This window comes from Mytilus galloprovincialis, chromosome 14 (assembly GCF_965363235.1).
Source record: "Mytilus galloprovincialis chromosome 14, xbMytGall1.hap1.1, whole genome shotgun sequence".
NCBI classification, from domain to species: Eukaryota; Metazoa; Mollusca; class Bivalvia; order Mytilida; family Mytilidae; genus Mytilus; species Mytilus galloprovincialis.
In genome coordinates, this window is record NC_134851.1 from 18,898,366 (window position 1) to 18,914,998 (window position 16,633).

The 16,633-nt window shown below is 33.1% G+C and overlaps 2 protein-coding genes across 2 annotated transcripts in view; one reads left to right on the forward strand and one right to left on the reverse strand.

Moving 5' to 3' along the window:
- The window catches only part of LOC143059557 (uncharacterized), a 106,301-nt gene that overhangs the window by 47,654 nt on the left and 42,014 nt on the right, over window positions 1-16,633 (reverse strand). The gene's annotated exons all lie outside the window — the stretch shown is intronic.
- On the forward strand, window positions 10,255-13,102 carry LOC143059293 (uncharacterized). Its single transcript, XM_076232772.1, has 3 exons — window positions 10,255-10,390; window positions 12,257-12,391; window positions 13,074-13,102. Exons 1-3 carry the CDS (start codon window positions 10,312-10,314, stop codon window positions 13,100-13,102), a joined length of 243 nt encoding a protein of 80 aa, XP_076088887.1. The 5' UTR covers window positions 10,255-10,311.

Here is a 16,633-nt window from a genome sequence, read left to right on the forward strand (position 1 = left end):
GAAAAGCCGATAAATAAACTAAACCAATTACATTGTAAAAGTAATATTTATCAGACAGGGTGAAGACAGTTGTTATTTCAGTGTGAAGCAGCAGCAAAACTTCTTTTTTTATCCCCCTCCCCCCCCCTCTGAATGATTGAATATGCTTTTTCGTAAATATAAGAGGGTGGTCAAAGGTAAATCTCTCTAAAGCAGAAACCAATTGCAAAACACTTATAAGATCTGGCGTGTTTCTCACAACAAGTGCGAACATTTTTCGACGCTATCAATCAAATTTTTATTTCGTTAAATTTTGAAGAAATACAAATTCGATTGATATCAAATTTTTATTTCTTCAAAATTTAACATTATAAGGTATGGGGAAAATATGGATTCAGAAGGCGTTGCAATTATATGTTCACTTACAGTTTATATGAAAATAATACACAATCATCAACACAGAAATATCCATTTGAGAAAGAGAAACGACGTCTAATTTCGAACATGCAAAATATATTCCAGAGAATCTTTCGAGGTTTACACCTACTTGATTTTAAAATTCAAAAGTCCACGTGGACGACCGATGGTTTGTTTTTGCAAAATGTAATATGTTTCACCGACCAACAAGAACCTAAAGCATATTTCGTAAATGTATGTGTTCACTTTTATTATACTTTCATCAGAAGTTTGTAATTTCTAAACATTCTTGTATATGAATAAATGAACGTCAATGATCCAGATATTCAACAACAAAAAGAAACGAAACAGGTATGTAATGTTTCATTCTGTTTATTACTGAAATATTTATAGGGTGCAAGGATAATGACGCCAGATGTGCTCTCTGGGCTAAGGGAGGAGAATGTACGAAGAACCCTAAATATATGTTAATTAATTGTAAGAAATCATGTAACAAGTGTAGTGGAGGAGGCGGCGGCGGCAGTGGTGGTGGTACCGGAGGTAAGGGCTAAATATACAACTGCATATAGTCGGGACAGTAATGAGAACCTTTACAACGACATCAAATAATATCAAGTCTTTCAAAGATCTTGCATATGAATTTTTCTATATTATTCAGTGTCAATTTTATTCTGATTTGTACCACGGTTAAATATTCCCCCTTTTTTGCCTGAACTTTTGGATATCTCTCTTACAAACACTTTTTTTAATATAAAATCTAATTTCTTACATGCTATTCTTATGACTCTCTACAACGGAGTGGTTGTCAATACTATTCGAAGTTTAAGAAAAGCCGATAAATAAACTAAACCAATTACATTGTAAAAGTAATATTTATCAGACAGGGTGAAGACAGTTGTTATTTCAGTGTGAAGCAGCAGCAAAACTTCTTTTTTTATCCCCCTCCCCCCCCCCTCTTAATGATTGAATATGCTTTTTCGTAAATATAAGAGGGTGGTCAAAGGTAAATCTCTCTAAAGCAGAAACCAATTGCAAAACACTTATAAGATCTGGCGTGTTTCTCACAACAAGTGCGAACATTTTTGGACGCTATCAATCAAATTTTTATTTCGTTAAATTTTGAAGAAATACAAATTCGATTGATATCAAATTTTTATTTCTTCAAAATTTAACATTATAAGGTATGGGGAAAATATGGATTCAGAAGGCGTTGCAATTATATGTTCACTTACAGTTTATATGAAAATAATACACAATCATCAACACAGAAATATCCATTTGAGAAAGAGAAACGACGTCTAATTTCGAACAGGCAAAATATATTCCAGAGAATCTTTCGAGGTTTACACTTACTTGATTTTAAAATTCAAAAGTCCACGTTGACGACCGATGAGCAAGTTTTATATTTTGTTTTCGCAAAATGTAAAATGTTTCACCGACCAACAAGAACCTAAAGCATATTTCGTAAATGTATGTGTTCACTTTTACTCTACTTTCATCAGAAATTTGTAATTTCTAAACATACTTGTATATGAATAAATGAACGTCAATGATCCAGATACTCAACAACAAAAACAAACGAAACAGGTATGTAATGTTTCATTCTGTTTATTACTGAAATATTTATAGGTTGCAAGGATAATGACGCCAGATGTGCTCTCTGGGCTAAGGGAGGAGAATGTACGAAGAACCCTAAATATATGTTAGTTAATTGTAAGAAATCATGTAACAAGTGTAGTGGAGGAGGCGGCGGCGGCGGTGGTGGTGGTACCGGAGGTAAGGGCTAAATATACAACTGCATATAGTCGGGACAGTAATGAGAACCTTTACAACGACATCAAATAATATCAAGTCTTTCAAAGATCTTGCATATGAATTTTTCTATATTATTCAGTGTCAATTTTATTCTGATTTGTACCACGGTTAAATATTCCCCCTTTTTTGCCTGAACTTTGGGATTTCTCTCTTACAGACACTTTGTTTAATATAAAATCGAATTTCTTACATGCTATTCTCATGACTCTCTACAACGGACTGGTTGTCAATACTATTCGAAGTTTAAGAAAGCCGATAAATAAACCAAACCAGTTACATAGTAAAAGTAAATTTAATCAGACAGGGAGAAGACAGTTGTTATTTCAGTGTGAAGCAGCAGCAAAACTTCTTGTTACTCCCATCCCCCCTCCCCCTTTTTATGATTGCATATGTTTTTATCGTTAATTTAAGATGGTGGTCAAAGGTAAGTATCTCTGAAGCAGAGACCACTACACTTATAAGATCTGGCGTGTTCTCACAACACACGTAAAATTCCGGTAATAAATATACCTAGGTCATATATATGGATGTATGTTATAACATAAAATTTGTTTTTACCTCATGAACAATTCTGATAAAACAGGGGAAAAGCCGATAAACTGGAAACAAAATGGCGCACTTTTCCTCGAACACTATTGACCTTATAGCCTATTCGAATATGATTAATAAAAACATTTATCATATATTTGACAACTGTTAAAAACGTGTGTTGAGTATTCCTGAACTTTTTCGGCAGAATTGACATTTTCTAATAAAATACGCCGTAATAATGTCTAAGGGAGCAACCATTTAACTTCAAAGGGGGGTTATGGTTTTTTGTCTGAGTCAGAAAATGTTTTCGCTGAAAGCGCGAACATTTTTCGACGCTATCAATCAAGTTTTTTTTCAAAATTTAAAATTATAAGGTATGGGGAAAATCAAGATTCAAAAGGCGTTGCAATTTTTTATTCACTTACAGTTTATATGAAAATAATACACAATCATCAACACAGAAATATCCATTTGAGAAAGAGAAACGACGTCTAATTTCGAACATGCAAAATATATTCCAGAGAATCTTTCGAGGTTTACACTTACTTGATTCTAAAATTCAAAAGTCCACGTTGACGACCAATGACCAAGTTTTATATTTTGTTTTTGCAAAATGTAAAATGTTTCACCGACCAACAAGAACCTAAAGCATATTTCGTAAATGTTTGTGTTCATTTTTACTATACTTTCATCAAAAATTTGTAATTTCTAAACATACTTGTATATGAATAAATGAACGTCAATGATCCAGATACTCAACAACAAAAACAAACGAAACAGGTATGTAATGTTTCATTCTGTTTATTACTGAAATATTTATAGCTTGCAAGGATAATGACGCCAGATGTGCTCTCTGGGCTAAGAGAGGAGAATGTACGAAGAACCCTAAATATATGTTAGTTAATTGTAAGAAATCATGTAACAAGTGTAGTGGAGGAGGCGGCGGCGGCGGTGGTGGTGGTACCGGAGGTAAGGGCTAAATATACAACTGCATATAGTCGGGACAGTAATGAGAACCTTTACAACCAACGACATCAAATAATATCAAGTCTTTCAAAGATCTTGCATATGAATTTTTCTATATTATTCAGTGTCAATTTTATTCTGATTTGTACCACGGTTAAATATTCCCCCTTTTTTGCCTGAACTTTTGGATATCTCTCTTACAGACACTTTTTTTAATATAAAATCTAATTTCTTACATGCTATTCTTATGACATTCTACAACGGAGTGGTTGTAAATACTATTCGAAGTTTAAGAAAAGCCGATAAATAAACTAAACCCATTACATGGTAAAAGTAATATTAATCAGACAGGGTGAAGACAGTTGTTATTTCAGTGTGAAGCAGCAGCAACACTTCTTTTTTATCCCCACCCCCTTAATGATTGCATATGCTTTTTCGTAAATATAAGAGGGTGGTCAAAGGTAAATCTCTCTAAAGCAGAAACCAATTGCAATACACTCATAAGATCTGGCGTGTTTCTAAAAACAAGTGCGAACATTTTTCGACGCTATCAATCAAATTATTTTTTTTCAAAATTTAACATTAAAAGGTATGGGGAAAATCTGGATTCAGAAGGCGTTGCAATTTTATGTTCACTTACAGTTTATATGAAAATAATACACAATCATCAACACAGAAATATCCATTTGAGAAAGAGAAACGACGTCTAATTTCGAACATGCAAAATATATTCCAGAGAATCTTTCGAGGTTTACACTTACTTGATTTTAAAATTCAAAAGTCCACGTGGACGACCGATGGGCAAGTTTTATATTTTGTTTTTGCAAAATGTAATAGGTTTCACCGACCAACAAGAACCTAATGCATATTTCGTAAATGTATGTGTTCACTTTAACTATACTTTCATCAGAAATTTGTAAATTCTAAACATACTTGTATATGAATAAATGAACGTCAATGATCCAGATATTCAACAACAAAAACAAACGAAACAGGTATGTAATGTTTCATTCTGTTTATTACTGAAATATTTATAGCTTGCAAGGATAATGACGCCAGATGTGCTCTCTGGGCTAAGAGAGGAGAATGTACGAAGAACCCTAAATATATGTTAGTTAATTGTAAGAAATCATGTAACAAGTGTAGTGGAGGAGGCGGCGGCGGCGGTGGTGGTGGTACCGGAGGTAAGGGCTAAATATACAACTGCATATAGTCGGGACAGTAATCAGAACCTTTACAACCAACGACATCAAATAATATCAAGTCTTTCAAAGATCTTGCATATGAATTTTTCTATATTATTCAGTGTCAATTTTATTCTGATTTGTACCACGGTTAAATATTCCCCCTTTTTTGCCTGAACTTTTGGATATCTCTCTTACAAACACTTTTTTTAATATAAAATCTAATTTCTTACATGCTATTCTCATGACATTCTACAACGGAGTGGTTGTAAATAATATTCGAAGTTTAAGAAAAGCCGATAAATAAACTAAACCAATTACATGGTAAAAGTAATATTAATCAGACAGGGTGAAGACAGTTGTTATTTCAGTGTGAAGCAGCAGCAAAACTTCTTTTTTTATCCCCCCCCCCCCCCTTAATGATTGCATATGCTTTTTCGTAAATATAAGAGGGTGGTCAAAGGTAAATCTCTCTAAAGCAGAAACCAATTACAATACACTTATAAGATCTGGCGTGTTTCTAAAAACAAGTGCGAACATTTTTCGACGCTATCAATCAAATTATTTTTTTCAAAATTTAACATTATAAGGTATGGGGAAAATCTGGATTCAGAAGGCGTTGCAATTTTATGTTCACTTACAGTTTATATGAAAATAATACACAATCATCAACACAGAAATATCCATTTGAGAAAGAGAAACGACGTCTAATTTCGAACATGCAAAATATATTCCAGAGAATCTTTCGAGGTTTACACTTACTTGATTTTAAAATTTAAAAGTCCACGTGGACGACCGATGGGCAAGTTTTATATTTTGTTTTTGCAAAATGTAATATGTTTTACCGACCAACAAGAACCTAATGCATATTTCGTAAATGTATGTGTTCACTTTTATTATAACTTCATCAGAAGTTTGTTATTTCTAAACATACTTGTATATGAATAAATGAACATCAATGATCCAGATATTCAACAACAAAAACAAACGAAACAGGTATGTAATGTTTCATTCTGTTTATTACTGAAATATTTATAGCTTGCAAGGATAATGACGCCAGATGTGCTCTCTGGGCTAAGGGAGGAGAATGTACGAAGAACCATCAATATATGTTAGTTAATTGTAAGAAATCATGTAACAAGTGTAGTGGAGGAGGCGGCGGCGGTGGTGGTGGTGGTACCGGAGGTAAGGGCTAAATATACTACTGCATATAGTCGGGACAGTAATGAAAACCTTTACAACCAACGACATCAAATAATATCAAGTCTTTCAAAGATCTTGCATATAATTTTTATATATTATTCAGTATCAATTTTATTCTGATTTGTACCACGGTTAAATATTCCCCCTTTTTTGCCTGAACTTTTGGATATCTCTCTTACAGACACTTTTTTAATATAAAATCTAATTTCTTACATGCTATTCTTATGACATTCTACAACGGAGTGGTTGTAAATACTATTCGAAGTTTAAGAAAAGCCGATAAATAAACTAAACCAATTACATGGTAAAAGTAATATTAATCAGACAGGGTGAAGACAGTTGTTATTTCAGTGTGAAGCAGCAGCAACACTTCTTTTTTATCCCCCCCCCCCCTTAATGATTGCATATGCTTTTTCGTAAATATAAGAGGGTGGTCAAAGGTAAATCTCTCTAAAGCAGAAACCAATTGCAGTACACTCATAAGATCTGGCGTGTTTCTAAAAACAAGTGCGAACATTTTTCGACGCTATCAATCAAATTAATTTTTTTCAAAATTTAACATTATAAGGTATGGGGAAAATCTGGATTCAGAAGGCGTTGCAATTTTATGTTCACTTACAGTTTATATGAAAATAATACACAATCATCAACACAGAAATATCCATTTGAGAAAGAGAAACGACGTCTAATTTCGAACATGCAAAATATATTCCAGAGAATCTTTCGAGGTTTACACTTACTTGATTTTAAAATTCAAAAGTCCACGTGGACGACCGATGGGCAAGTTTTATATTTTGTTTTTGCAAAATGTAATAGGTTTCACCGACCAACAAGAACCTAATACATATTTCGTAAATGTATGTGTTCACTTTTATTATAACTTCATCAGAAGTTTGTAATTTCTAAACATACTTGTATATGAATAAATGAACATCAATGATCCAGATATTCAACAACAAAAACAAACGAAACATGTATGTAATGTTTCATTCTGTTTATTACTGAAATATTTATAGCTTGCAAGGATAATGACGCCAGATGTGCTCTCTGGGCGAAGAGAGGAGAATGTACGAAGAACCCTAAATATATGTTAGTTAATTGTAAGAAATCATGTAACAAGTGTAGTGGAGGAGGCGGCGGCGGCGGTGGTGGTGGTACCGGAGGTAAGGGCTAAATATACAACTGCATATAGTCGGGACAGTAATGAGAACCTTTACAACCAACGACATCAAATAATATCAAGTCTTTCAAAGATCTTGCATATGAATTTTTCTATATTATTCAGTATCAATTTCATTCTGATTTGTACCACGGTTAAATATTCCCCCTTCTTTGCCTGAACTTTTGGATATCTCTCTTACAGACACTTTTTTTAATATAAAATCTAATTTCTTACATGCTATTCTTATGACATTCTACAACGGAGTGGTTGTAAATACTATTCGAAGTTTAAGAAAAGCCGATAAATAAACTAAACCAATTACATGGTAAAAGTAATATTAATCAGACAGGGTGAAGACAGTTGTTATTTCAGTGTGAAGCAGCAGCAAAACTTCTTTTTTACCCCCCCCCCCCCTTAATGATTGCATATGCTTTTTCGTAAATATAAGAGGGTGGTCAAAGGTAAATCTTTCTAAAGCAGAAACCAATTGCAATACACTTATAAGATCTGGCGTGTTTCTAAAAACAAGTGCGAACATTTTTCGACGCTATCAATCAAATTATTTTTTTTCAAAATTTAACATTAAAAGGTATGGGGAAAATCTGGATTCAGAAGGCGTTGCAATTTTATGTTCACTTACAGTTTATATGAAAATAATACACAATCATCAACACAGAAATATCCATTTGAGAAAGAGAAACGACGTCTAATTTCGAACATGCAAAATACATTCCAGAAAATTTTTCGAGGTTTACACTTACTTGATTTTAAAATTCAAAAGTCCATGTGGACGACCGATGAGCAAGGTTTATATTTTGGTCTTGCAAAATGTAAAATATTTCACCGACCAACAAGAACCTAAAGCATATTTCGTAAATGCATGTGTTCACTTTAACTATACTTTCATCAGAAATTTGTAATTTCTAAACATACTTGTATATGAATAAATGAACGTCAATGATCCAGATACTCAACAACAAAAACAAACGAAACAGGTATGTAATGTTTCATTCTGTTTATTACTGAAATATTTATAGCTTGCATGGATAATGACGCCAGATGTGCTCTCTGGGCTAAGGGAGGAGAATGTACGAAGAACCCTAAATATATGTTAGTTAATTGTAAGATATCATGTAACAAGTGTAGTGGAGGAGGCGGCGGCGGCGGTGGTGGTGGTACCGGAGGTAAGGGCTAAATATACTACTGCATATAGTCGGGACAGTAATGAGAACCTTTACAACCAACGACATCAAATAATATCAAGTCTTTCAAAGATCTTGCATATGAATTATTCTATATTATTCAGTGTCAATTGTATTCTGATTTGTACCACGGTTAAATATTCCCCCTTCTTTGTCTGAACTTTTTGGATTTCTCTCTTACGGGCACCTTTTTTTAATACAAAATCAAATTTCTTACATGCTATTCTTATGACTCTCTACCATTTCTACAACGGACTTATTGTCAATACTATTCGAAGTTTAAGAAAAGCCGATAAATAAACCAAACAAATTACATAGTTAAAGTAATTTTAATCAGACAGGGAGAAAACAGTTGTTATTTCAGTGTGAAGCTGCAGCAAAACTTCTTTTTACCCCCACCCTCCCCTTTTTCATGATTGCATATGTGTTTTGGTAAATTTAAGATGGGGGTCAAAGGTAAGTATCTCTAAAGAAGAAACCACTACACTTATAAGATCTGGCGTGTTCTCACAACATACGTAAAATTCCGGTACTAAATATACCGAGCTCATATATATGAATGTATGTTATTACATAAATTTTGTTTTTACCATATGAACAATTCTGATAAAACAGGGAGAAAGGCGATACACTGGAAACAAAATGGCGCACTTTTCTTCGATCACTTTTGACCTTATAGCCTATTTGAATATGATTGATGAAAACATTTATCATATATATGACAACTGCTAAAAACGTGTGTGGAGTATTCCTGAACCTTTTCGGCAAATTTGACATTTTCAAATAAAATACTGGGTAATAATGTCTAAGGGAGGAACCATTTAATTTCAAAGGGGGGTTATGGTTTATTGTCTGAGTCAGATTTTTTTTCGCACAAAGCGCGAACATTTTTCGACGCCACTTATCAAATTATTTTTATCAAAATTTAACATTATAAGGTATGGGGGAAATCTGGATTCAGAATATTTTTTTTTGTCATCTGCTTGACCACACATTTTTTTTTTTTTTTTTTATCAAAAACGGAAATCAGAATATTTTTTTTAGGAAAAAACCATACCCCACTCCCCCCTTTTGAAGTAAAATGGTCGTTACCTAACACTAACTTTAACTGTGTAAGAAAGTGACCACTATAATGACATATTGACTCTTACCTGAAGGCAGATTAAACAATAAATTGTAACAATTCTTTTTTTGGTTCAGAAAGGTATCGATAAAACGTATATTTAATTATGAAGTAACTCAGAATATTTTTATACCCCCGCTTTAAAAAAGTTGGGGTAAACTATTTTACCCCTGTCTGACCGTCCATCCGTCCCATGAATATTTTTCGGCGCATCTTTCTCAGGAACAGCACTACAAGGATTTATGAAATTTGGTTTAAGGGTTTATATTAGTCAGCTATACCGTGTTATGCGTTTTCAGATTCAGCACTCAACAACTTCCTGTTTACCTTATAATTTTTGCGGGCGGGGTATCATTTGTGAGCAGTAGCTCACAGATTCATTTGTTTATTATGTATCACGTGTTTTTATACATATTCATCTGGTATAGTTCCAGAGTATCCACGTACAAATCAAGATATCCCAATTTCTACTAGTAGATATTGTTATTCTTATTTGTACTCGACCTTAATCATCATTTAAAAATCAGAATACTGATATCTTCTTATACAAAAGTTGAGTTATATTTTGCACATAGAGTGTTCTTTACATATATCATTAAAGCAAAACAATATTGACCTTGAAAGCTTAATAATATTTAAAAAAAAAATTGAACAGGATCATGTACCGATAAAAGTACCAGTTGTGCTTACTGGGCGAAGATAGGGGAATGCACGAAGAATCCGAATTACATGTCGACTAGCTGTAAAAAGTCTTGTAACACATGTGGAGGAGGTGGAGGGACCGGTGGTGGTGGGAGCGGAGGAGGAGGTTTGTATAAGATAAGGATTACAACAACAATTAATAATGCAAATCTAGTGTAATCGAATAACAACGGTACAGTATAGGAATTAATAGTCTACTATGTAAAGGGTCGTTACATGTACAACATGTACCTGTACTTAGGGTTTCGTTAATCCAGTAGGCAGTACTTTAGCATTTGTATGAAAATACAGTTATTGTTTTATTGATATTTGCTGTCATAAAATTTGGCAATCATGGTACCTTCTGTTTTACTATTGGTCCTTTTTGGTTTTAACATCTGCATTATGTTTTTGTATTTTGACCTTGTTTACCCCTGAAGAGAAATTTAGTGTGCATCCGATGCCGTACATTGTAATGGGTAATGTTAATGTATTGAAAAAGAATACTAATAGAGTACAAAATGCATTTAAGGTAGTTCAGGGGTATAGACAAAATGACAGAATTTTCTTATACTATGCCAAAATGAAAATGATAAAAAGTACGGGTCTCCGCGCTATTTTTTAAGGTACGAGTAGTTCAAAATTGCCAAAATTTGCTTAGATTGTTCATGAAAAAACACATTTTTGTGCATAAAAAGAAATCTATGAGACAAAATTTTGAAATAAAATATGAGAAGATAGGTTTTATAATATATTTTAAGAAAATAAAAAGAAAAAATGGTGTCACCGAACTTGTTGCTACAAGTAAAATATAAAAATTTCCCTATATGTCCAGTATAAATTTTGTACTAAAAGAGTTATCTCCCCTTAAATGGTAATTTGAAAAGTTAATTCTAAAAGCACAAATATTTGGTATTTATTAAAACATTTTCGATGATGCAATTAATAACTAAGTTTTCTTTATATAAATAAACAGTGTAACCAATAAATTGCAAATCTGTCTTCAAATTTGCAGATTTTGGCAACGAACTACATGTAGACCGATTATATACTGTGATTGTACAATTCAAGATGGCGGTATACCCCTGAACTACCTTAAATGCTTGAACATTTTAAGTATCGCTATGCATTTTCATTTTATCGAATTCAATTTGTTACTGCCATGCTGTCTCGTGGTAGCATGCTCACTTCGATTACAGAAGGTCGTCTGCTCAATTCCATGGGGGTCAAACCAATTACATGAAAATTGACATTTGTTGCTTTATCTGCTAAGCACACGGCATCTAGGACAAAGAACATAGGCATGGATGCCCTTATTCTGAATAGAGTAATGTGTCCGAGTAGGATGATTTGTCGTACATAGAAATATTATTTTGTAGGTTAAGCATCGTGAAAATCCAGATAGAGTGTCGGTTTTCAACATATATGCATGTCACCTTAACATGTTTTCATCCTTTATATGCATTTGATGTGCCACTGTATGGTAAACAGCCATCCATCATCATGATTATTTAATTTATTCATATTATATGAGCTGCGTTGGAAAGAAATCAACCTTATGCAAGTGGAAGTATGCATGTACATGTGTAAGACTATCGTTGATTTTGGAACATTCAAATACAGAATAAAAGATGAATTGTGGTCAGCTAAGTATTGTTCTTATATCAACTGAATTTGCAAACAGTTACAGACTTTGCATAGAGCTTTTTCATCCCGAAATAAGTTAACAAATGTATTGATGTTCATTTGCATAAGGTCGATTTCTATCCGACGCAGGTCATATGTTAACTGTCTAGTTTTTTTCGTAATGACTTGTCTGAATATTTGTATGAGATGGTGTGTTGTTTTTGGAGGAAAAGCTGTTGTGAGAATAAAGGAAAAAAAATAGTTGTTTTTCTTTCTGTTCCCTTTTTTGTGTTAGCCCGGAAATACTATGGAATTTTATAAAAAAATATATATACATATATATATATATAAACATTCATTATTTCAGGATGTAAAGACAGTAATAATAAGTGTGCGTCTTGGGCCAGGAGGGGTGAATGTAGGAGAAACCCAGCCTATATGTTAAATTACTGTAAGAAATCGTGTAACCAATGTGCAAGCAGCAGCGACACAGATACAACGGGTAAGACTACATTTTTTAGTTGGATTAATTACTTTGTTTGTCTTTTATGTCTGAATCTGAAACAATGTTATCATCAGCCCAGGAGACAGTAGTCAGTGCTTCTGTGTTGACATGAATTAACATTGATATGGTCATAGTTATAAATAAACTGTTAACTTTTCAAACTTTGAATTCATCCAAATACTAAGCATTTTCTACCATAGGAATAAATTACCTCTACAAAATCTTTCGGAAATGCTCTTCAACTTAAGTACAGCTCTTTATAAGAACCAGGCAGAGTGCCATATACATGTGATATATGGAGGGTTCCCGATTTTATCTATAATTGGCCTAGTAGAAGCAATAAATGAATACTGCTAAAAAAAAAATTTTGAGTGGGAAAATATGAGAAGTTGCCATGGTAACGGACACTCTATTTTTTGGTTGTTAAGCGTGGTAAAATCTTTCAAAAATCAGCTAAATCACCACAATTCAGAGCCTGATTATGAATAGAATCATGCATTTTTCATTAATGTTCATATGTAACATTGATACAACTTGGTTTAAGCTTCATGTATGTGAAGATTGTATGTCAACCAAATTTGTAGATTTTTTTGAAAATTTTGCAAAAAAATGCATATTTTCAACTTTTCTGAAATTGGGATTTTTGCGAAATTATCAAACTTTCTCTGGTGTTTTTCAGCAAAGTGCAAATTTGTACAGAATAGTTAGCACTGTAGTTATGAAGTTTGGTTACTACTTTACAAAATTAAACAGAAAAATGCGTGAGATTTTCTTTAGTTTTATCACCATAGCAACCGATTTTTCCTTGGAAACGGAATTTTTATTTGCAGAATTTTGCAGTTTAAGAGCTTAAATGTCCTGAATTGTTTTATAACCGATATGAAAATACATAAAAGCTAACGCAAACTTTAAATTACTATCGTCAAGTGTTGTTGACTTCCATTGTTACCACGGAAACACATATTATCCATAGCAACACCCACTCAAAAACTGCATAAATAGAAATATATGAAAAAAATACATAAATAGAGGGTGTTTATTTTCAAATTGGAATATAACTTCATTCTTTGCTTCACTCACAGTCTTTTCTTGGTTTTTTTCTTCAGATTGTTCAATAAATGTAATATATAATGTAACATTGGGGTTGGGGGGTTTGGAAAAGGGGGGGGGGGAGGGGGTATGTTGATTTTTTTAAATGTTGCATACAAGTAGATAATTGAATAGATAATTGCATTTGGTCGGAATTTGTTCCGAGTTCATCATCTTGTAATCAATTTTTGAAAGTTATTAGATGATGAACTTCATGGGATTGCAATAGCTGGGACAAGCTGGCTTATGGTAAGGCAAGATAGATATGGCCCTTACAATTGAAAAAAAATACTTTATTTCTTATGGCACACACCCGTCTGAGTTGTTATTCCACCAGCATAAATCACAAAATTGACCTGTTACATAATATTAAGCTGTACAAACCAATTATAGAATCATTTGGTCAAAGCATTTCTAAACTGAAACTGAAGTGTGATGGACGGACGGATAGACGGACATGCCAATTGAACACATTTTAAGTTGGTGGTGACTTAAAAAAATAATAATAGTCAATTGGTGATCGCTAGTATCAGAAGTCCAGTATAATGGAATCCTCTTAATATATACATGCAGCTATTAACATATCATTAATAACTCCTTTGTTGTACTACTATCCTGCAATTGGAATTCAGGATCTCCAAGATAGACAAATAGAATACATCTGCTAAGTTTGAATTGTGCTAATCCCGGTAAAATAATTATACTATTACCGGCAAAATTATCAAATCAAAATTATCAAACAAAATAATGGTATCAATTATGAATCATGATTCCTTACTATGCGTCGTTCTACATATATCTCATAAGTTCAAGATTCCGATAACATTATATCTTGTTTTGTGTGTGTGAGTGTTGGGGGAAAGGGAGGGGGGGGTCAGCTGAAGCACACTTCTTATCCTTCTGAAATCTCCCTCCTCTCCATTAAGATAGTAAACATGTAAAAAGGTTTCATTTTTTTTTAGGTTGAATCTTCAAAAAAATGTTTTTTTCTATTCTCAACGGTTTTTTAACCTTTACATGAATTACGCCCCTATTTTCTGTATCTGTCTCTGTAACCTTCATAAAAGACTGCATTAATCCCGAGATTTGGAATGAAACCACTAAGCTGAGAATGTCTGCATAAATAGAAGATTAATAACAGTAATAATTTGAATACAAATTCCACACATGGTCTTATTCAATTAACTGCAACACTAGAAACAGCGCAGTACATACCAATCTTATTTTTCTTTGTAATTATCAATGCTGTATAGTCCCAACAAGTGGTAATCATTCATGAATACAAGATTTTAGTGTCCCATGTGAAATAAAAGAATAAATTTCCAAAAACCCACGCATTGCACACATTTGATCGATTCAAGGTTCAAGGGCAACAACTAAAATAAACACTTTTATGGCCGCGCCACAATTTGTGGACAGGGGGGGGGGGGGGGTAGTAGGTTTAAACCATGTCCGTCAGTACATTAGTCGTCACAAAGTTGGTCTAATTTTAGTTTGCCTCAATCAAATCTTATGAAACATGTATACACAATGCTTATTACCACAAAACAGAGATCAAGTTTGAATTTCGTTGGTGTCATTGTTAACTGTATAATTTGCCTTAAATGGCCTGGTTGACTAAAGCAATTTCTAAAAGTGACCGTTTGATCTTAAGAGAACCTTCCGGAGCCCTTTTTTTTTTGGTCAGACATACAATATTATTTTTTTCGACTTTCATGTAGATTTTTTTTTTTTATCTTTTCTGCTAATTTAAAAAAGAAGATGTGGTATAATTGTTAATGAGACAACTCTCTACAAGAGACCAACATGACACAGAAATTAACAACTATAGGTTAGCATACGTCCTTCAACAATGAGCAAAGCCCATGCCGTATAGTCAGCTGTAAAAGGTCCCGAAATTACAATGTAAAACAATTCAAATAAGAAAACCTAACGGCCGAACTTTGGTGTTGGGTTTATATCAATCAACATAACCTCCCTTTAGTTTTTAATGAATTTGTGATATGACATTGACAAGTTATTAAAATTTATTCTTTGAAAAAGCGACGGGCGTAACATGCGCTCATGGTGCAGCTGTTTATTTTAATTTTATGGAATAACACCACTTTCAATATCTAGGATCACCCCCTAAAGGTATGAGTACATGTGAACTGTGCAGATAGCTAAAGTAGTTAATATACACCTTAGCATTGCATTATCCTGATTGTAGCACAGTAATAACAAAGAGATTTTACCTTTGTTATGTGTGGAGTGTTCTTAAAAGACCATGACTTTATATTTTGTTTTGTTTGGTCTGTCAATCCATCTGTCTGTTTTTGTCACTTCAGTTTCAGTTTGGAAATGCTTAAACCAAATGTTTCTATTATCGGTTTGTAAGCTTATATTTATAAGTGAGATTTCAAGTTGGGTCTCTTGCTGTTTGCAATTTATGAGAGTAATTGCGCTAGGAAAATAGGAATTTTGCCAAAGTTTCTTAATTTTTTCCCATTTGTAAAGGACATTATATTGCCGGAGCAATACTTTCAAATATTATACGGACCTTGACAAAAGCTAGAATGTGCTATTGCAATCCCCATGAAGTCCATCATCTGTTAGTAACATTTCATGAATAATTATAGATTACCAGATTGAAACCAAATGTTGTAGGAATATAAAAGTAATATAACAAATATGTACGAAACACTGAGGATAATTCTAAACAGAAAGTCTCTAAGCAAATGACAAAATCAAATGCTCAAACACATCAAACGAATGGATAAAAACTCTCATATATTACTGACTTGGTACAGGCATTTTCTTATGTAGAAAATGGTATATTAAACCTGGTTTTATAGCTAAACCTCTCAATTTTCCTTATAAGGATTTATGAAATATTCAAACAAAAACTATCCGACCTCCACTCCTCCCCCAAAATGCCACAGTGTATATAATTAAATTTGTTGAGTTTTCTCAAGGAGCAAAGACAGCACTGAGAGTTAAACAGATTAAAGCATGCAGTTATATTCCCATCAGAAAAATGAAAATTATTAACATAATTAAAAATATTTTTTAACACAAAATCATATTATATATGTTATGATTGGATGTTGTTATGGGTGATATTTGTTATACCATGACAAATGTTGTAATAATACTTAACCGTTGTAGTTT